Below are 23212 nucleotides of genomic sequence, written 5' to 3' on the forward strand. Positions count from 1 at the left end.
CAGAGAAAAATGCTGAAAATGTTGAAAATGCTGAAAATGCTGAAAATGCTGGAAATGCTGAAAATGCTGGAAATGCTGGAAATGCTGGAAATGCTGGAAAATGTATATGTTCTAAAAGCTTTTACCTATATTATTGCACACAATTTTATACATATAAATGCGTTTTCAAATTAAAGTAATATTTTTTTTGTTTTATAACATCATTTTCTATTTAATGGTACACGAGTTACTGTTTTACTGATTTGATTTTATTTATTTCTCCTTTATTTTGTTATAATAATTTTTTTATCAACCATGTAAACTTTTCATAAAAAACCAATGTTTTTATGAACAGTACATATTATTTTAACATTTCACCTGAATGTTCATATTTTTTTAAACCTAAATAAATAGATGATTAAAATATATCAATCGCTAGATCTGATACGCCAAATTCCATATTTATGCGTCTTTTCAATATAATAAAAGTGACTCTCCAATTGGATAAATAAATAAGTATGTATATATATATATATATGTAATACTCACAAAAAAATGAAAATATTTTTCACCGAACTTTCTCATTTATTAATATTCTCAGTCGGGTCCATCTTTATAACGTTTTCATGCATTCCATTATCTCTTTAATTACATCGTCTACATTTGGAAGAGCTCCCATGCCTTTCAAAAAGGAGATTTGTTTTGATTTAAAAATTGAATATGATGCAATTAAAATATAGATATTTTACAAAATATGTGAAACAAAAGAAGTATTAAAAAGGGTAAGATATAATATATATATAAATAAAATATTCTTACCATAATCACCACATGCCAAAACCTTTTCAATAGGTGGAATAACCTTAAAATTGAGCAAAAGGATACATACATATAAATAATTTATTAATAATATATATCCTCAATAGATATACGATGAAGTAGCAATTATAAAATGAAAAAAACATATAAACCCCTTTTTGGTATTCATACTTTTATTCCCCATGATAAAATTATATCAAGTTGATGTTTTGTAATTGGATGATTAAACATGTATGTGTTCATACATGGAAAAACTAAAATTTTTTTTTTAAAATTCCAACAACGACAAATAGAGGTCTGAAAAAGATGAGAAAAAATGGAAATATTTACACTATAATATGTAAAATGATTCCATTTGGTAAATATAAAAAAGTTTGAAGTATTTACTATTAAATTGGGGCATGCGCCATTTGATATATAAGCCAATGTATTGGCATCTAAAGGACATATAACAAAAAGATCGGCCCATTTTCTTAATTCTATATGCAAGATATCATCACCTCGATCTTTCCATAACCATTCATCTTTATCTAATAGCACTTTTTCTTTAAAATTGTTCAGAAATTTTTCAAATGCGACATTTGTAGCTACATATTTTATTTCTATAGGAATATTTTTATTTTCACATTCTTTTTTTAGTTTCTCAACTATTTCACCAGTTTTAATTGCAGCAATACTTCCAGTAATTCCAAGTAGAAGTTTCATGCTAATATAATTTTTTTTTTTTTTTTTTTTTTTTTATTTATCAAAGAGAAGAAATATAATAAAAATGAGAAAAATATGCGTATTTGTGTATATGGCGGAAGAATTAATATATATATTTCCTATTTATTATTTTGTTCTCTAAAAAATAATATATATTTTTTTTTATAAGAAAAAAAGATTGAGTATAACCATCTGTTGGCGACTCATTTAGTTAGCGAATATGTAACACCTTTTTCAACCCAGAAATGTGATATATGAAAAAAACATGTATTATTATTTTTTTTTTAATTTAAAAAATAATACAAACAGGAATTGAAATGAATAAAAAAAATTAAAATAAAAAAAAAAAAAAACATGAATAAGCATAATAAGATAAATATGTATAAACATGCATAAATAATGATAATGGAAAAATAAAATATCAAAATAAGCATTGTAATAAAAAGTTTTGAATGGTAGAATCAGGATTTTTAATTTGATTAGTTTGTATTTTTTGGTTATTTTAAAACAATCGTTAATAATATTTATAGACTCACTTTATTGGCCATTTTGGTATTTTTTGTATAATTCACTTTACATATTCATCGATTTTTTTTAAAATAAAAAATAAAAAAATTAAAAAAATAAAAAATAAAAAAATTAAAAATTAAAAAAATTATTTTTACGATTTTTACTTGCTCGTAATCTTCGAGAAACCTTCCCAACTTCTCAATTTCCCGACTTATGTACATGGAATATTATATTGGGGAGAATGAATGGCGAGCTAGAATGTGATTATAGTACATATGATTTGTTGTTTTGCCCAACAACCCCTTGGCCATGTTTATCTTTTGATTTTATTTATGATAACCAAAATAAAGAAGATGTTATTTCACAATCAAAAATAAATGGAAAAAAATTTAAAGAAAATAAATTGACATACCCAATTGATATAACATGCGTTTCCGGAACACAAGCAACAGACAAAGAATCAAATAATATTTATGTTATTAAATGGGGAAATTTAAATAAACTTGATCTTTATCTAAGCTCGGAAGATTTGTCTAGTGATGATGAACATATAAAAAATAAAAAAAATATAGAAAAAAATAATAGTGATAATAATAAAGCAAGTGAAGATGATAGTGTAATTATATGCAAATCTATAAAGCATACTCATGGGTGCATTAACAGAATTAAAAGTAGTAAAAAAATAAATTCTTTAGTCGGGGCATGGTGTGAAGATAAAAAAGTATATATTTATGAAATTCGTGATGAAATAGAAGGTTTAAATGAGCGAATATATAATGAAAATATTCAAAAAGATCCTGTTTATATTTTTAACAAACATAGTAATGAAGGTTTTGCTATAGATTGGAATCCGGTATATGGTGCTCAATTATTAACAGGTGATAATGATGGTAATTTATTTTTATGGCTACCTGATAATATGGCAAAATGGAAACATGAAAATTTAAACTCTACTTCTATCAAAAATAATTGTAATAAATATAGTATAGAGGATATTCAATGGATTAAAAAAGGGAATGGATTAGGTCATGTATTTGCCATTTGCTCTTCTGATAAAAGTATAAAAATTGTTGATACTCGAGATATTAAAAGTGTTTCAGATGAAAACCAGATGCAAAACTTGGTTAATCGTGAAATTGGGTTCAAAATAGATATTCCTAATGCACATTCTAGTGATGTTAATGTTATAACATGGAATGAGAATTTTGAATTTTTATTGGCATCAGGTGGAGATGATTCTGTAGTTAAAATTTGGGATATACGTAATACATCTAAAAATGTAGCTAGCTTAAATTTTCATAAAGATTCGATTACATCAATTTCTTGGGATAGTAAAGATACTTATGTTTTGTTAACATCTAGTTTAGATAATTCGATTTCTGTTTGGGATCTATCAGTTGAATCTGAAGGTTTAGAAGACTCTTTTGCTCAATATCCCGATCAATTATTATTTGAACATAAAAATCAAAATTTTATAACAGATGCAAAATTTCATCCATCTTATCCCGGTGTTATAGTATCAACATCAGGAGAGTGCTTCAATATATTTAAACCGTATAACACATAAAATAGATAAACCAGTATAGTAAAATTTAAAAATTAAATTATCATTACCCATTATATAATTTGTATCCAGTATGACCGGTACCTGATTTATTCTCTTTTTGAGAAATCGGTGCCAAAAATAATATTTTTTTGACATTTTTGTTATATTTATCCTTATCCCAACTCTTTCTTTTTTATTTGTCTACACATTTGTGAATGTATGCATGTATCTATGCATGTATATGCGTATGTATGCATGTATATGTGTGTGTATATTTTTGTTTATTACCCTAATTAATCACGGGTTTAAAATAATAAAGATTCATTATGAACTTGTATATGTAACAGCAAAAAAATGAAGGAAATAAATAGATATAAGATTGTGTGCATTTTGGAAGGAATCTATTAATTTAGCTAGTGGGTTCTGATTCCTGATGCTGATTTGAAAGTTGTATCTAAAACTTCGGTAACAGTTGGATGAGAATGTACCATATATGCCAAATCATAAATAGTTAAATTATGATTAATAGCTAAAACAGCTTCATGTATTAAAATAGAAGCATAATTACCAACTATGAAAACACCAAGTAATTGTTTTGTATATTTATTATAAACCATTTTAACCATACCATTACTATTGTCGTTAAAATTATATGAACCTTTGTTATATGAATTATTTTTATTATTATTTAATGATATATTATTTTCGCATAATATTTTTGAATTGGATTTATAATAAGTTATTTCTACATCTATGGAATCAGGATACAATTTGTTTGCATCTTTTTCAGAAAATCCAACAAATGCTAATTCTGGATTAGTATAACAAACAGATGGTATATTTTTATATATTATAGGTTTATTTAATATGTTTTCGATTGGATTTATAATTTCTTCCTTTTCTTCTTTTTTTTCTTTTTTTGCTATATAATCGATTACTCTTAATGCTTGATGCGAAGCTGTATGTGCCAACATTTGTTTACCATTTGCATCTCCAATACAAAATATATTATCATATACTTGTGTATCAATTGATTGATTTAGTTCATTTGTATTAGCATTTTTTTGGTCTGTCTTTTGAATGGGTTCTATTTGAACCCGTAATTGATCATCTACTAAAACAAAACCTTTATTCATTTTAGCATTTAAATTTTCAAGACCGATATTTTCAGTATTTGGTTTTCTACCAGTAGCAACTAAACAACTATCCACATGAAGTTCCTTAACATGTTCTCCATTAATTTGAGTAGTAGATGCTGTAGAATCAGGATTTGTTTTTGTGCGTAAAGAATAACCAATAACAACAGGTTTGCCATTTGAAGCTGGATGTACATATTTGATCTCTGTGTTTAGAAAATAATTAATTGGTTTTGTTTTTAAAAAAACATTTTCAAAATATTTAGCAATATCAGTATCAACAAAAGGAAGAAATTCAGGAGAATATTCAAAAAATGTAATTTCAGATCCTAATGCGGTATATATATCAGAAAATTCTAAACCTATTATACCCATACCAATTATAGAAATATAATTTTGTAACCCTTGTAAATTTATTGCCTGATCACTAGTAAATACAGTTTTATGATCAACATTAATATTTTGTGGAACATTTGGAATTGATCCAGTTGCTAATATAATATTTTTTGCTTTATATAATTGTTTATTTTTTTTACTTTGTATAGTATTTTTATTAATAATATATCCATGGTCATAAATTACTTGAACTGATTGAGGGTTTTTATTAAATTTGGTATTTTTCATACCATGTGTTATTCCACTTTTTAATTTTTTAATAACATTTTGTGTATATTCTTTTAATTTATTTGTATTAATACATATACTATCAGCTATTAATTGTGTACTTTTTATTTCATCTTTTTCTTTGTCTATATAAGCATTACTATATATTCCATAGTTGCATAATTTACTTATATTTTTTAATTCTCTATATTTATTTGTTGCATATAATAATGCTTTACTTGGTATACAACCAACATTAACACATGTGCCTCCTAATGATTCTTCATTTCCTGCAAATATAATAACTTTTAAATTTTTTTCTATTGCATTTATAGCAGCTGCATGGCCACCAACTCCGCATCCTAATATTGCAACATCATATTGATCTGGATAAATTTCCATTTTAGATGTATCGTTATTTTCTGACTTTGCACCTGGTTTTGTTTTGATTTTTTTACTATATCTTAGATTACCATTTTTAGGACAAATGAATTTATAATTTTTTGATTCTATAAAAAATTTTTTTTTTTTTTTACAAGGAAATAATGTAGTGTTACATTGGATAGAGTCATGATATCCTTTTTCCATTTTCCAATTTGTATTAAATGCAGAAATAGATTTTACATTTTGTGAAATTTTAACTCCTTCATTTTTGTTTAAAATAAAAAGGAAACTTACACATATCAAAATAATTGTATAAAATTTGTGGAGTTGAATTTTGTTCATTATCCTCATTTTATTAAGTTTTTTTTTTTTTTTTTTTTTTTTTTTTTAAAAAGCTCGAAAGTTAATAAAAAAAGGATACAATTTTTAGTATGATATATCTTTTATTTTAATGTGTGATTTAAGAGCTAAAAGAGAAGACGAAAATGACGATATATTTTAAAACTTTTATATATTGCATATTTTGTAGTGGTATTTCACACATGTATAATAAATACTACACAGATCTACATCGATCTATCATATTATATATTTTTTTTTTTAAGTATTATTTGTATTAATTTGGAAAATGCATAAAAAAAAATATATACTATCCTTTTTAAAACATTGTATTTTATTTTTAGTGAAAATTATTAAGAACAAATTTAAACTTGGTTGTCATACAGAAAAAAAAAAAAAAATAAATAAATAGGCAACATGTGTGTTGTTGAATTTTTTTTTTTTTTTTTTTTTGCCCATATTTTTTTTCATATTTAATTGCAGTGGGGGTTTTAAAATAATTTGTTTTTACCCCCGGATCCGAAACATATACAATCAGATAGTAAAGTCAAAAACGGTCGAAAAAAGCCAAAAAAGGTCGAAAAAGGTCAAAATAAGTTGAAACAAGCTAAAATACGTATAAATAATAGGACGGAGACTGATGAAAATAAAATAATACCCATTTATTTAGCGATGGAATGCCCATTTATTTAGCGATGGAATGCCCATTTATTTAGCGATGGAATATAAAATGTAAATAAAAACAAGAATGAAGACCCTTATGGTTATAAAATTTGTTTTCACATCATCCCAATAAATGAGAAAATTTATAATAGTACATCATAATATGGTAATACTTTTGAAAAGTGTAGTATTTCTTTAAAAATTATGAATTATTTTAGCGAGAATGCATATATATACATGTACATGTACATATGGACATTCATAATGTTACGAGTCTATAATATATTAAAAGTTTCCATTTTTCTATTATATAAATGGTAAGATATAGAGCGATAAAAATATGTAATTGTTATAAAACATTTTAGTTGCGTCGAATTAAAAATATTAAGAATCTATGTTATAGAAACCTTTATATTGATTAACCTTTTTAATCTAACAAACTTTGTGAATTTTATATATGTTATATTTTTGTGGGGTTCTAAAATTTTTCAAATTATTCGAAACAACAATAGAACAAAAAAATATATTTGTGTGTATTTCTTTTCATTGCAAAAATATATACATACAATAATATAAAAAAATTATAATTTTCTAAAAAGTGTACTAAATAAAAGATTATACACACATTATTTTCTGAATTGTTCATATTTTTCAAAAATAAAAATGATATATGCATATATTATTGTAAGTATTTTATATTTTATTAAAAAAAAATTTAGATTGTATTTGATATATTATTTTAAACAAATTATTTCGTATTCTTTTATGTGCAAAATATTAAATACTTTTATTTTATAAAAAATAATATATTGTTATTTTTATAATTAATTTTATTCCAAAAAATTGACTTATTTTAAATCAATAGTTTTCCTTTTTGTGTGATATTAAAGTAGACGAAAAGATGAAATAAAAGAGAAAAAATATAAAAGATTTAAGAAGCAAAAAAACTAAGGAAAAAAATAGTATATTTTATTTTTGTGTTAAAAAATAGTTATCACAGTTTACTAAAATAATAATTTTCCATATTTGAATCAAATTCATATTTCCTATAAAAAAAAATGCACATTTTATTAAAGCGATTGCATTATAAATAAAATTACTTTAGTTTGTGTTACTAAAATTATTGTCCTTTATTTTGCTTTATTTTGCTTTATTTTGCTTTATTTTGCTTTATTTTGCTTTATTTTGCTTATTTTGCTTATTTTGCTTTATTTTGCTTTATTTTGCTTTATTTTGCTTTATTTTTTTTATTTTTCTTATTTTGCTTTATTTTTCTTATTTTTCTTATCTTTCCTATTTTGCTTTATTTTTCTTATTATTAAAATTGTATGCATGCTAGGCGTTGATATTTGTATGAACTTTTTATGAACGTTCATATTTTTTTTATTTTTATTTATATATTTTTATTAACGTTCATGCATTTTTACCTTTTTCCTAATTTTTAAAATTATTATTATAATATATGTATAATATATATATAATATACTTATATTTTTTTGTAATTTCTTATAGTTCGATATGCAGATATATTAAATGGACTATTTTGTGAAAACAGTTTTATCTGTTATTCACATTTAATATATCAACGCATACGTATGTATATACTATATTTTCCAAAAATATATTATTTAGTTGTGTATGTAGTAAATTATTTGAACGTTTTCATTATAATGTCCACAACATGCTTATCTATAGCATATATCTTAGAAGATTATAATAAAAATAATTTGTAACGATATATATATTTATATTTAATGGGGAAAAGATGAATGGAAATCTCAAAAATGACAAAAATTTTACGTTTGGAAATGAATGGGATGAATTTAGTTTTAAAGATAACGAAAAAAATTGCTTAAATAAAAGTAATGTTAATCCCAGCCAAATAAATGAAATGGATTTTTTCTTTGAAAATTACAATAATAAAAATGATGCTAATATTTTGCAGTTTTCTAATAAATGTACTTCAAATAGTATAAGTGGGAAAAATGAAATGCACACAAAATATGATGTAAATGGAAATAGCGACACAAAATATGATGTAAATGGGAATAGCGACACAAAATTTAATAAATATTTAACAAACAATGTTAACAATTCTTTATGGAATGAATCTAACGAAAGTTATAATATCGTTAAAAATAAAAAGGAAAGAAATAAAACACCAATAAAAAAACAAGTTCAAAACTCGGATAAACTAATTTCAAGTATGAATGAAATTAGTAACCCCTTTGATGTACAATCAAATGGACAAAAATTAAATCCGGATTCGACCTTCGATTTGTGGGAAAAGTTTACAGAATATGATAAAGAATATGAACTTACGGGAAATGAATCGTTTTATGAAAAAAAAAAAAAAAAAAAAAATTTAGATGATTATATAATTCACTCTGGAAAAGGATCCCTAAATAATTCTAATATATATAAGAAAGGTGGTACTGAAAATGGTGAAAATAATGAAAATGTTGAAAATGGTGAAAATGGTGAAAATGAGAATAGAATTAGGGTAATGTCAAAGAGTAATCGAAATGTAGTTAAAGGGGATGAAAAAATAAAAAATTCAATTGATTATCATAAAAAATGTGAAAAACAAAATACATTAACAAAGATTGATTCATTTTATGAAGAAGAATTTACAACAAGTTTAAAAAATGGAAATAAATTAAATGATGATATCAATTTAATTTCTGAACATGACATACAAATTGAATGTTATTCCGATAAAAGCATTTCACAATGTAAAGTAGTAAATAATAAAATAAGCATAAAAAAAAAAAATGACATATTATTGGGAGAAGACTATGAAAAAAATATTTACAAAAAAAATAAAGACATATTTATCAATAGCAATGATAATAATAACAATAATAACATCTTATCGGACTCGAAACATTCTATTAGCAATTTGCAAATTAATGATAAAGCGATAAAAAAAAAAACAGAATCCCCGAATAGCAATTATACTAGCAGATATCGTTATATTGGTAACGATAATAATGGTGATAATGATAATGATCTTGAAAAAAAAACAAAAGAAAAGATTCCGAAAAAAAATATTTCAACTCAAGAATTAATAAATAGTTATAAAGATTGTACTAACAATAGTGTGGATATTTTGGTAGATGAACAAAGTAAAGACGAAATACAATTAAAAAGAGAGATAAAAAAAAAAAAAAAAATAATGAAACCTATAAATAATAAAAATACATCACAATCATTTACTAGTGTAATAGATGATTCTGAAAATACATATTATGATAATACAAAATTTTCTGAACAAAGTAGTAGTAATTTGTTAAAGCTAGATGAAAGTTCAGAATTTTTTTGTAACTCTAATATGATGGATGATGAAAAAAAAAAAAAAATAAAAACTAAGAAAGGAACTAAAGATGAAAAAAATTTAAAAAAAAAAAAAATGGAAGATATGGATAATAATAAAAAGGAAATAGAAATGGAAATAGAAATGGAAATCGAAAAAAATAAATCTGAGATATCAAAACAAGCAGAACAAAGTTATTCATTTGAATCTATAAAAACGAATAATAATAGTAGTAAATCTTTTGATGAAATTAAAGAATATTTAAATAATAAAAACACAAAAGAAACGAACTATAATTATAATTCAATTGATGATATAAATGAAAATTTTAAATTAAAAAATAAAACATTAGAAATAAAAAAAAAACAAACTATACGTACTAATAGTAAAAATACAATTTGTTCTAGTGACAAAGAAAAGATTCGAAACAATTCAAACTCAAAAGAAAAATTATCAAAAGTGGTAAAAACAAAAGAACGAATAAAAGTTGGAGATATAGCTGACGAATTGGAATTAGAAATAGAATCAAACGAAACGAAAATGAAGAGAGAAAATGTGTGTGAAAAAAAAGGAACCATAAAACAAAAAGGAAATGAAAATATCAAAACGAATCGAGATAAAAAAATAACTGAAAATGTAAAAAAAATTAGTGAATCCAAATTTTATAATGACAATAGCAATAGCACAATGAACAGCAACTTTAGTAATTATTCGAATTTAAAAAAAAAAAAAAAAAAAAAAATTTCTGATAAAATAACTGTTTTGCATTCAACTCCAAATTTGTCTAGAATAAATACAAATTTAATAGAAGAAAATAACAAGAATAAAGATTGTGACGAAAAGGAAATATATGCTGATATATTAGTAGATGATAAAATAATCCAAAAAGAAAACATAAAAAAAAAAAATGATATTAAAAATGTTATATACAGAGATATACAAACAGATGGAACTGCAAATTCAAATAAATTTATTGTAAAAAAAAAAAACGATTTTTCCATAGATGGAAATGAAACGTGTGGTCAAGAGGTTGTGGAGGATGAAGTAGAAAAGAAAGAAGAAAAGAAAGAGGAAATTTTAGAAAATGGTCAAAATGTAGAACAAAATGTAGAACAAAATGTAGAACAAAATGAATCGTTCGTCATCCAAAAAGGACGGAAATTTAAAAATATGTTTATTTCATTTATTAAAAGAGAAAGCTATAAAAAAGATGAAGTAAATGAACAAGTTGATGAGAATAAAATTATAACAAAAAAAGAATTTATTAAATGGAATGAAATGAATTTAAATATATATAACGAAAATATGAACAAAGAAAAGACGGAATCAAATTTGCGTGAATTTGAAATAAAAAATAAATCAACTAATAACGAATTGGATAATATAAATTCAAGCAAAGTTATTGAAAAATATAAAAATGGTTTAAATAATGAAGATAACAAAATATTTAATAATGATACAATATCTGAAAATACATCAAATTCAAAAAAAAAAGCAAATACAATTTATAATAATTTTTTAGAAAGCTTAAAACATCCATCTTGTAAAACAGTAATAGATAAAGTAAAAAATTTTATTATAAATTTTCCACAAAATTCAAATAGAGAAGAATCAGCAAATAAGATTCATAGATTCATAAATGAAACACAACCTATTTTGTTAAAATCAAGTATATATAAAAATTTAAACCCTGATCAAATAAATATTATTATTCAAGGGTTTGAAAAATTTATAATACAAAAATTATATTTTTATTTATATCGTATGGATCCAAATGATAAAGATCATGATGAACAAATTTATACAAAAATAAATTGTCTTCAATGGGTAGAATTAAAGCATTTAGAAATTTCTGAAAATATAGATTTGAATCGTTTGAAATTAGCACAAAATGAACTTTTAAAAATTCCGAAAATGAAAGCACCTTATGATAAAATAATTATGATACTAAATTGTTGCCGTATTGTTACATCTATTTTATATGAAGCAAAAAAAATTGTTAGAAAAAAAAAAAAAAAAAATGATAAAAAATTAAAGATTCCAAAGGAAGATAATCAACTTATAACAAATGAATCTACTCTTTCCGAGAACGGCTTTTCACTAAAGGGGGATACTAAACATGTTCGTGAAAGTGGGCATGCTCGTGAAAGTGGCCATGCTCGTGAAAGTGGTCAAGTTATAAGTTCAATCGATTTAATTAGCATCAAAGATAAATTTTCAACACGTTTGTTTGGGTTCGGCGAAAATAAAAATGGCAGCAGTTTTGGAAGCGGAATTTGGAATGTAGGCAAAAAAAATGGTTCTAAAAAAGATGTAGATGTAGGTGAAAATGGAGAGGATGATGATGAAGAAGATGACGATGAAGAAGATGACGATGATGAAGATGACGATGATGAAGATGACGATGATGAAGATGATGATGATGAAGATGATGATGACGAGTTGTTGCCATGTGCAGATGAAGTTCTTCCTTTACTTATATATGTAATAATAAAAACAAATCCACCAGAATTAATTTCTAATATTTCATTTATTCAACATTTTCGACATCCAAATAATTTTGTTTCCGAAGAGGCATATTCTTTTACACAGTTTTGTAGTGGTGTTGAATTTATTAAAGAACTTGGCAAAAGTACATTTTTAAATATCTCTGAAAAAGAATATAAAGAAAAAGTTAATAAGGCCGAAAAATTTTATTTAAATGAAGTAAAAGAGAGTAATAAGAAGTTACAAGAAACGGCTGGCAAATTAAATGATTTTATAAAATTGTCAAATGAAAAAAAATTAAATAATAATATTATTAATAAAATAGAATCAATAAAATTAAAGTTTGAAAATGTAGAAAATTTGAATTTAGTTACTATTTCAGAATTATCATCACTTTTTGATGAATATAAAATTCTTGTTAGATTAAAAAATACTATTTTAAAAGATTTGCAAGATCATGTTTAAATTATATTAATAAATTAATTATGAAATGAAACATGATTATTAATTATCCATATCTTTTTTGTATTATGTTAGTGGGAATTGTTCTATTTTGTGTTTCCCGTTTTTTTTTTTTTTGTTGAGATATTTGCACGTATTTTTTCACTTTTTATGCATCTATGATAATTTATTTCCTATTTTTGGTAACGAAAATTGATAACTATTTGTACACATCTGTTTGTTTTACAATTATATGCATTATGGCAATTTGTTCAAGATATTTATTTGGGCAAATTTTTTGGTCCCATTCTTTATATATCTATCCGTTTGCTTTTATAGTTTTTTTTTTTTTTTTTCTACTATTTTTTTCTGAACAACTTTGTAAAAATTGTATTCAAATTGTGCAAATTGTAAAAATTATCTAAATTTATAATATCCGTTTTTTTATTTTTGCTCCCTTCAAAATCGAGGATGCATATGGACTGTTTGTACTCAACGTTGAAAGGGAAAAATGGAAGAAAAGAAAAGAAAAAAAAAAACAAAATGAAAGAAAAAAAGAAATGTATTTATTCTGAATTATTATAAAAATATTTGATCATATCTTTAAAATATATATGCACATTTATAAAAATGTATTCGTAAAAAGATTTTAAATAAGTGTATTTTTAAAGAGCACAAGTATAAAATTGATAGTTATAAATTTGAAAAAAAAAAAAAAAAAAAAAATACTCTCTTTTTTTGTATCGTTGAATTTATACATTTCATATATTTTGTGGGGTATGAAACTAAAATTATAATATATCCCAAAATATTAATTTATATTTTTTTTATTCAAATTTTTAGAAAAGTTAAATAATGGCAGAAAAGGAAAGATGGGATACTAAATGTATGAGATATGTATAAAGGAAAGAGAAAATATTAGAAAAGTAGGAAAACTGAATTGAAACTATACACATGCATATGCTTGCAAATGCTATTATAGATTTTATAACTTGAGTATTAAGAAAGCTTCTTTCTCTCTTCTTTTTTTCTCTCTCCTTTTTTTCTCTCTCCTTTTTTTTCTCCTTTTTTCTCTTCCCTTTTATACAAGATGGTTTTTCGATTTAATTTATTTTGGGTTGGCATTATTTTATGGCATATTTTTTTTGTATATATGTATAATTGCATAAAAATAAATAACTACAATAATAAGCTGGCAAATCAGAAATTGATGAACATATCTACAAATGTAGAATCGAGAGGAATAAATAAAAATAACAATGATAGAAATGAAATAAAAAATAAGAAAAATATATTTGGAATAAATAATTCAAATAAATGTAATATAATGATTAGCTGTTATGATAAAGGTGGTGTGTTTGATCAGAATTTTTTTTTATTAATAGAAGAGAAAAATAATATTAAATTTGTGAAGGAAGAGATTGAAAATATATATGGAATACCAATAAAATTCCAAGAAATAATTTATGAAAACCAAAAATTAGATGATAATATAACAATAAAAAATTTAATAAAAGGAAAAAATATTAAGTTATTAAATTTTCGTCTAATTTCAATTTTACCTCATTTTTTCAGTGAAACAGATGATGAAATAGACAAAAAAGATATAAATATGGAAAAAGGAAATAAAAAAATAAAAATATTAAAAGAAAAATTAAAACATTATGGATGTATAACATTATTTAATGAATATAAAAAATTATTAGAAAAATTCAAAAATAATATGATAAAAAAAGATATCGATGTTGTAGAATTTTTTAAATCTTTTGATAAAGAATTTGAGAAATTGTTAAATAATAATAATATAAGTTTGGAAAAAATAAAAAAAGAAATAGAAAATTTGAAATATTTTGATAAAAAAAAATTATTATTAAGATTAGAAATAGATTATCCACATATGGATAATTTATTATTAATAAGAATAAAAGAATTAATTAAATTTTATTATTTAGGAGATATACAATCTGTAATTAAATTTTCACTTTTTTTTTATATTCTATATAAATATGCAAATTATCCAAAAAAAATTAAAAAAATATTTTTATATTTGTCTTTATTATTTTTATTGGCCCCTTGTAAACCAATATATAAATTTTCTCATTTTCTTTTTTTTTCAATTCCTAAAAGTTTCTTATATTCAGGTTAGTTTTTACATCTATATTATTATTATACTATACACATTTATATATAATACAGTTTTAATATAATCTATTTTTATTATTAATATCGAATCTTTATAGGGTTGACAAATATATTATCTGCATCCTATCAGCAAATATTAATGTGTCAATAATTTAAAGCTGGCTTATTAAAACTTTTGTTAATGTGAAGTGAAACAAAATAAAATCACAAATAAGCCATATACATTTATATATGCACAACTAGATCAAGTGACAGACCATGTGTTTTAATTATGTCATTTCTACATTTCTTTGTTATAAAAAGTTAAGCTTTTTATATCATAGATTATGCGAAAAAAAATAGAGAGATGTATTCCTCCTTTTTTATTCCTCCTTTTTTATTCCTCATTTTTTTTTATGCTTTTTCTTTGTTATAAACATGTTTTGTGTTCGATATTTCCCTTTTTATGTATCCCCCCATAAAATTTACAATTTTTTGTTATTCGACATTTTAATTTTTTTATTTTATTTTTTTTATTTTATTTTTTTTATTTTATTTTTTTTTATTTTATTTTTTGTGTAAAATAAAAATGGCATATTCATAATGTACAATTTTTCATACAACCTCAAAAAATGTTAAATTAGTCAAAACGAGCTAAATTGAAACAAACTAATTGAAACAAACTAATTGAAACAAACTAATTGAAACAAACTCAATTGAAACAAACTCAATTGAAACAGTTTTATTTTATTGTATTTTATTTTGTTTTATTTTATTGTATTTGTAAAATAAGCAAAAAACTCCAGCTATTTTTAACTGCATAATTATATATGCTGAAATTTTTTGTATATACTATTTAAACCCCGGAAAAAAAAAATTCCTATAAAATATTATGTAAATTTATCAACATTATATGTATGTATATAATTATATATATATATGTATATATATATGCGTTTTTTTATATGATACTAAAATATGTTGGATAACGTTTTTTTTATTAATAAAAAGAATAAGCTTCTTTTTCTTTTATATATAAAAGGAAAAAAATAAAAATATGTTAGTAGTAAAATAATGGCGAATTATTAGAATAAGCAAAAAATTACATATTTTTTTAAGCACATAAAAAGGGAAAAAAAAAAATAATTTAACAAATCATAACATCAGATATATATATATATTTATATTACTTATATATGTATACCAATTTTTATGTTATTATAAAACAAAAAAAAAAAAATTGACAGTAAAACACACAGAAAAAGATGATACAAACAGGTATAGTTCAATATCATATTATATATTTATAGTTTATTTTTTTTTTTTTTGCTATAAATTTGATAGGAAATATAATAATTAATTATCCAAGTATATGTAGCCAACGCTTTAGATTATTTTTGATGTCATTTTTTGTTCTATTATTTTTTTTTATTTTAGAAAAAAAAAACTGGGTTGATATTGACGTAGATGATGATGAATCATTGAATGACAATGAAAACAGTAAGTGAAAAAATGTGGGAAAAAATTGGCAAAAAAATGACAAAAATGTGGGAAAAAATGACAAAATTTGGCAAAAAAACTACATATCCAGACTCTGTGAACCATATTGCCTTTAAAAATAAAATTATATACACTCTTTTTTTTATATATTTATCATAAATTTTGTTTATAACTCTTTTGTAGAAAAAAAATGGGAAGACATAGACGCAGATGATGATTTAGAGAGTAACAAAAAGTTATCTTATTTTACTAACTATGAAAATGGAGTTAAAGTTGTTACCAAATATTCTGAAAATTTAAAAAAACAAACAGTAAAGGTAAATATATTCCTACTTTTTTTGACATATTTTATATCCATGTGTACATAACCTTATATATATCATGATTGCAAATTTGTTTACTCTTTCTCTATTTATTCTTTTTTATTTTATTATTTTATTTCTTTTTTTTTCTCTCACCCCTCCCTAGGTTACAAAAAAAATTAAAGAAGTGATAATAAAAAAACGCCTTAACAAGGAAATAGAGAATCGTCTTAAATTAAAAAATTTCAACGTCGATGCTGTAAGAAATAAAAAAAAAAAAAATATGCTCACATATATTTAAAGAATTTACCTTAATATTTTTAAGGCATTTAAAAATAAGGGGATATATAAACTATTTTATAAATATTTTATTTATATAATTAATTTTCTTTTATTTATTTTTAATATCCTATCACAGTTTAGCTCGGTTATTGTTGAACCAACTGATGTTGTAAATATCGAACCTCCAAAAAATAATTTGCTAGATTTTCTTAAAGATACAGAATATGACTATTTATTTGCTGAACAAACAGATAAAACAGCAAAAGATTTGAAAAATAGATTCAAAATGTTTAAAGATGAAGAAGCAGAGGTATATTATATATGGCTAATTCATCTTTATAACTACTCTTAAATTATATTTTATTTACATATTATGTACATTTGTTTTTTTTTTTTCCACTTTTTTACTATTAGGAGGCTAAACCAGATGATGCTAATAAAGCTGGAGCTAAGAGAGACATGATGTATTATCGCTCACATGTAAGATTTTTATTAATGAAGCAATTGAATATATATATGTATATATATATGGATGTATACTGATTAGTGTTTGGAATATAATTACTATGCAAGTAGACAAAAAATTGATATTTTTAATAATAAAAAATTATGTTTGTTTTTTTTCTTTTCTCCTTTTAACAGGATACTCAAAATAAAGAGTGCACTATTCGTGTAACGAATCTAAGCGAAGATGTTAATGTAATTTTTAAAATAAAAATCATAAAGCAATTATACAGAAAAACGGAAAAACAAAAAAGAAAAAAAAAACATGATAAAATAAAATAAAATGTGATATGTGCATACTTTTGCGTATCACATATAAATGGAGTCAATGTTTGTCACTCTATTCATTATATACATGCATATTTTTTTTATAACAGGAAAGCGAATTATCCAACTTATTTGGACGTGTCGGTCAAATATCTCGAATGTTTTTAGCTAAACACAAGTATGTTATATTTTCATGTGTTAATTATGTCAGAATATATATATATACATGTGTGTGTAGCCATTAGTCATCTTATAATTCACATTCGTAAAAGCAGTTTAACGACATTATATTTTCTCATTTTCATTATTAGGGAAACACAAAATTCCAAGGGTTTTGCTTTTATAACATATTCCAAGAGAGAAGAAGCAAAAAGAGCTATAGAAAAGTTAAATAGACATGGATTTGAAAATCTCCTCTTAAGTGTAATAAATTAATGAAAAAAGGAAAAAAAAAAAATATGATAAATCATAAATTCTTATAAGTATCATCTCCCTTTTCTTTTATTTCTATAAATTTCTACGATTTTTTATTATTTTTTATAGGTGGAATGGGCCAAACCATCAAACAGATAAAATACGAATTGTCCATACTTATGTATTTAGTATTTTTTTTTAATTTTTATTAAGGCTATATATTTTTTTTTATTTTAAAAGATCTACACATTTTAACTTGTACTGATTATTATTTTTTATTATGTTATAATTTATTCCCAAACAATACCTAAAAAACAAACAAAATAAAATTAAACAAAATAAAATTAAATTAAATAAATAAAATAAGTAAAATAAAATAAGTAAAATAAAATAAGTAAAATTAAATAAGTAAAATTAAATAAGTAAAATTAAATAAGTAAAATAAAATCGAATAAAATATTAAAAAAATGTTAATATATTTTTTAATTTGGCTTGTCGTAAGCACTTTTTTATATAACCATTCAAATAGATATATTTCCTCTGGGTGCATAACTTTAAATCCCTTTCGAATATCATCCCAATATTCTTTTAAATCGCTGTATGTATTTCCATACTGCATGTTATAAATAGCGATGACCAAATCCACGAAGTTGTTTTCTATAAAGGTGTTGTATTTTATGTGTGTAAAATTAAACATGTAAATGATGAAATAGAGAAACGTAAAAATATATGTCTATACATGTAAACTTAAAATTGACACTTGCGATTTCTTAAATTTTATATAAATTTACCATAATAATCATATAGGAAAACAATTTTCTTCTTAGGATATATTTCCGTATTATTTCTATATAAATTTATATCATTATTAGTGTTAGTATTATTAGTGTTGATATTATTATTTTGGTCTGTTGAGCTTCCTCTCATAAAATAGTTTTTAACTTTTTCTGCAATGTCACTAATAGTGCTCTCTGTATTAATTATTTCATTTTTAGGATCAGGAATTGGCATTACATTTGGTGTAGTGTTTTCATTCAACGATCGAATGTTCTCAATAATATTGTCATCTTTTAGAGATTTTAAATACGAAGTAATATAACAAATTTTGTTTTTATTTTCGCTTTTTTGCATAAAATTGGATACCTCTTCATATAGCTATTATGCAAAAAAAAAAAAAAAAAAAAAAAAAAAAAAATAATAAATAAATAAATAAATAAATAAATGAAAAAATAAATGAAAAAATATGACTGTTCATATAATTTGTTGTAAACTTACACAATTTAATATTTGCACACAAATAATTGTAAATTTTATTTTTTTCGATTTTTACCTTTTTTTCATTAATGCTATAAGGATTTGTTATAAAATTGTAACTTATTTCATTTAATATAAAATTAGAATTAGTAATATTTGCATCCGTTGTTTTTAAAGAAAAGGGTTTATACAAATCAAAAATTTTTTTTTCACATTTCATTTTATTATTATATTTCATAAAAGATATAATTTGCATATCATAATTATCCAGATCTCCAATTGGGTCAATAATTTCTCCAGGATTTTCTTGTTTGTATTTATCTATTTGTTTATTCATACTATTTTTTAAGTCTTCTTTTCTTAGTTTATATGTAATGACATCGAATGGGAATTTTCCTAAAATAAATAAGATGAAAATTGAATAGCGTGAACTGTGCATGTATAATAGTATATATGGAATATAATATATAATTTTTTATGTGTACCAAAAAATATATACATATGTTTGGATGTAAATTTGTTTAGGATTATTTTTGTGAGGCTTACCTGTAAAGACATAGTATTTTTTATTGCTAATAGTAGGAATGAATTTAACCTCGTTTTCATATTTATAATTATACAAATCCAAATGACTACATATATGGGTTTGTCCAAAATAATAATTAAAAACATAATAGTAAGTAAAATATGAAGTAGTAATAAATAAAGTAAGGAAAATTAATGTTTTAAAAAATTCGAAAATTGCATATTTTTTTCCTATTTTTATTTCACTTATAGTATTTGAACTTGTTGTGTCAGTTAGAGTTTGAGTAAAAAATTGGCTACTAAACATTTTTTTTAAATTTTTTCTATCTATTTTAATAGTTCTTGCATTCATTTTATTTTCATTGTTATTATCTTCATTCACTTGTTTATTATTATTTTCTTCCCTTGGCTGATTAGTTTCATCTTGTTCATCATCGAAATTAAATTCATTGTCTAAACTTCTATAAACATTTTTTATTTCTTTTTTACTCGAACTTTTTTTTATTTTATCTGATATTTCAAATGTTTCCATCTTGGAAATTAAAGGAGAATTATCAACTTTTTTCTCATCCATTATATCTTAGTTTGTATAATATGAAGGGAGAGGTAGTGGTTTTATTTCAAGACTGTATGTTAAGAATTTCAGCCGTTTAGTAAAAACATAAAATAAATAATAAATGGTGGGAAAATCGGATAATACAATAACAAATTAAACTAGCCAAAAAAAATGCGTAAATTTAGATAGTTTTTGTAACATGAATAGATATAAATAGTATGTATGTGCACACTTAAAGAATATTGAAAATGTGTTGCTTTTAGAAAAGTACTAAATATATATATATATATACAACCTTTTTTAATCTGATATATATAATACTTAAAATACACTTAAGCTAAAAAGCACAAGAATATAATAAAATCATAAAAATAACCTAAAGACGAAATTGTTTTTTTAGTAACACAAATATATATATAATTAAATAAAATTACAAATACATGAGCACATATTTATTTCAATGGAAATATATATATATATATATTTTTTTTTTTTTGGGGGGGTAGTAGTTCTAATATATACCAGAAAAATCCTAAGCACTTTTTAAAAAAAATAAAATATCTTTTAAGGTTATAATTAAATGATAATGTGCATGTGTGCCTTGTTGCTCCGTGTTTAATATATAAAAATTATTATTGTATTTTTTTTCCCTTTTCCAATGTTTACATATCTTATATGAATAGTATATTAATATTTAATTATTTTTTTTAGTTTATTTTATTTCTTTCTTATAATTTTATAATTAACAATTGATTATATCTACAAAAATAATTTTTTTTTTTTTTTTTTTAAAGCTTTTCATATTTTCTTCGTATATTTTTTTTATTTTACAATTTTTTCAATTTTATATTAATTTTTCATTTTTATGGCATTTTCACCTAGTCAAAAATGAATCAAAATGAAATTCATAAAAATTTGGAAAAGGAAGATGTTAATAAACTCATCGATAATTCTTTAAAGTCAGCAGATACAGATGATGAACATTCCTATTTTTTACAGCAAAATAATATTTATTGGGAAACAGGTCATAGAACATATATTCCCTTTTTTCACTTTTTGATACATAAATATACTAATAAAATAATAGACGATCAAGTAAGATTATTAATTAAAATTTCAATTATATTTATCATGTTACATTTTTTGTATTTTTATCCCATAATTTATTTTTAAACCTATTTAATTTTATTTACAGATAAGAAATTTTCGAAATAGTGTAAAAAGTGTGCATCATACACCATTTGTATTTCACAAAGATGGATATTTTAGAAGTTATTATGGGGACCCAGATATTAATATGATTTTCAATTTAAAAAAAAATACAAATTTTGTTTTTAATTCAACAGGATCATTAAATTCATATAATTTGCTAAGCAACAATTCTACTTATGATAAACCTACACACATATTTAATCAAGTCATAATGAGTGCATTTAAAATGGATTTAAAAAATGCTTTAGAAACAGCCATATAAATGCACACATGGAATTAATAAAGGAAAGGAATACTAAGCCAAGTGGTAAATTATAAATATATATAAATTTTTATTTTACTACAATAAAAAAAAAACATCGAAAAAAGAATGTCTTAGTAACATGTAGAATCGGTACCTATATAAATGCATAAACATATACTCCCTAAATAATTATCGAATTTTGGCTATTAATTCATATTTATTTTTGAAATTTAATATAGGTAATTAAAATAATATAAGAAATATGAAGGAACAGATATGTAACTTTATTATAGGGGATAAAAATTTATCGATTATTTTTTTTTTTTTTTTTTTACTACATTTAATTTGTATAATATAAACAAGTCTATTTTTAAGGTACATATTTTTTCATTTATTAATATAGTAATAAAAATTTAGACAATAATATACCATGTGTAAATAGTGTAACAATTTTTATAAAAACCGAAATGTATGTAAAATTTAGTATATATGCAAAATTTAATATATGCAAAATTTAATATATGCAAAATTTAATATATGCAAAATTTAATATATGCAAATTTATTTACATAGTACTCCACTTTAAGTTGCATTATTATTATGTGTGTATATTAAAAATTAACATTGTTAGCAGCTTAAAAAATTTTTCGAATTCTCGAAATATTTTTTTCTTTTTTTACCCCAATTTGTTTCCTATGTGTTATAACTTTTTAAGCTAATTAACAAATCGACCAATGTAAGAAAATTTTGTGAAACAATCATACATATTGCATTTTTTAAGTAAACATAAGGCTAAGGGGGGAAATGTGAAAAAATGGAAAAAAATGAGAAAAAATGGAAAAAATGAGAAAAAATGGAAAAAATGTGAAAAAATGGAAAAAATGGAAACTTTTATTACCCAATCTATAATTTTCCTTGATTTATTAAAATGGTATTAATTTACAAATAAATTACATCACATTTTTATAAATAAATAAATAATTCAATAAGCTATAATGTGCAATCTATGCTTCCCATTTTGTAAAAAAAAAAAATATAACTAATTTCACTTTAATTTAATATGCAATACAATGTAATACGCATTTATGTTTATGTATTTTACA

The 23212-nt window shown here is 22.4% G+C and overlaps 8 protein-coding genes across 8 annotated transcripts; 5 read left to right on the plus strand and 3 right to left on the minus strand.

Annotated features, from left to right (window-relative positions):
• Window positions 1–592: 592 nt before the first annotated feature.
• On the minus strand, window positions 593–1503 carry PY17X_0714900 (phosphopantothenoylcysteine decarboxylase; the record flags this gene model as incomplete). Its single annotated transcript, XM_022955547.1, has 4 exons — window positions 593–660; window positions 799–841; window positions 970–1095; window positions 1186–1503. 4 exons carry the CDS (start codon window positions 1501–1503, stop codon window positions 593–595), a joined length of 555 nt encoding a protein of 184 aa, XP_022811812.1.
• A 751-nt stretch (window positions 1504–2254) lies between these two features.
• Window positions 2255–3580, plus strand: PY17X_0715000 (uncharacterized protein; the record flags this gene model as incomplete). The annotated part of the gene is made up of 1 exon (XM_720283.1): window positions 2255–3580. One exon carries the CDS (start codon window positions 2255–2257, stop codon window positions 3578–3580), a length of 1326 nt encoding a protein of 441 aa, XP_725376.1.
• Window positions 3581–3972: 392 nt separating this feature from the next.
• PY17X_0715100 (dihydrolipoyl dehydrogenase, apicoplast, putative) lies at window positions 3973–6033 on the minus strand (the record flags this gene model as incomplete). Its single annotated transcript, XM_720284.2, has 1 exon — window positions 3973–6033. One exon carries the CDS (start codon window positions 6031–6033, stop codon window positions 3973–3975), a length of 2061 nt encoding a protein of 686 aa, XP_725377.2.
• A 2416-nt stretch (window positions 6034–8449) lies between these two features.
• On the plus strand, window positions 8450–12952 carry PY17X_0715200 (vacuolar protein sorting-associated protein 9, putative; the record flags this gene model as incomplete). The annotated part of the gene is made up of 1 exon (XM_720104.2): window positions 8450–12952. One exon carries the CDS (start codon window positions 8450–8452, stop codon window positions 12950–12952), a length of 4503 nt encoding a protein of 1500 aa, XP_725197.2.
• A 1066-nt stretch (window positions 12953–14018) lies between these two features.
• PY17X_0715300 (ubiquitin, putative) lies at window positions 14019–15221 on the plus strand (the record flags this gene model as incomplete). Its single annotated transcript, XM_022955548.1, has 2 exons — window positions 14019–15069; window positions 15169–15221. The coding sequence occupies 2 exons, from the start codon at window positions 14019–14021 to the stop codon at window positions 15219–15221; spliced, it is 1104 nt and encodes a 367-aa protein (XP_022811813.1).
• Window positions 15222–16314: 1093 nt separating this feature from the next.
• On the plus strand, window positions 16315–18477 carry PY17X_0715400 (eukaryotic translation initiation factor 3 subunit G, putative; the record flags this gene model as incomplete). Its single annotated transcript, XM_022955549.1, has 10 exons — window positions 16315–16327; window positions 16487–16549; window positions 16733–16866; window positions 17018–17110; window positions 17270–17443; window positions 17548–17613; window positions 17776–17832; window positions 18015–18082; window positions 18216–18327; window positions 18448–18477. 10 exons carry the CDS (start codon window positions 16315–16317, stop codon window positions 18475–18477), a joined length of 810 nt encoding a protein of 269 aa, XP_022811814.1.
• A 69-nt stretch (window positions 18478–18546) lies between these two features.
• Window positions 18547–20671, minus strand: PY17X_0715500 (conserved Plasmodium protein, unknown function; the record flags this gene model as incomplete). Its single annotated transcript, XM_022955550.1, has 5 exons — window positions 18547–18625; window positions 18837–18975; window positions 19110–19473; window positions 19649–19968; window positions 20119–20671. The coding sequence occupies 5 exons, from the start codon at window positions 20669–20671 to the stop codon at window positions 18547–18549; spliced, it is 1455 nt and encodes a 484-aa protein (XP_022811815.1).
• Window positions 20672–21541: 870 nt separating this feature from the next.
• PY17X_0715600 (ATP synthase-associated protein, putative) lies at window positions 21542–22127 on the plus strand (the record flags this gene model as incomplete). Its single annotated transcript, XM_720108.1, has 2 exons — window positions 21542–21748; window positions 21849–22127. 2 exons carry the CDS (start codon window positions 21542–21544, stop codon window positions 22125–22127), a joined length of 486 nt encoding a protein of 161 aa, XP_725201.1.
• Window positions 22128–23212: the final 1085 nt, after the last annotated feature.

Source organism: Plasmodium yoelii (genome assembly GCF_900002385.2).
Source record: "Plasmodium yoelii strain 17X genome assembly, chromosome: 7".
Classification (NCBI taxonomy): domain Eukaryota; phylum Apicomplexa; class Aconoidasida; order Haemosporida; family Plasmodiidae; genus Plasmodium; species Plasmodium yoelii.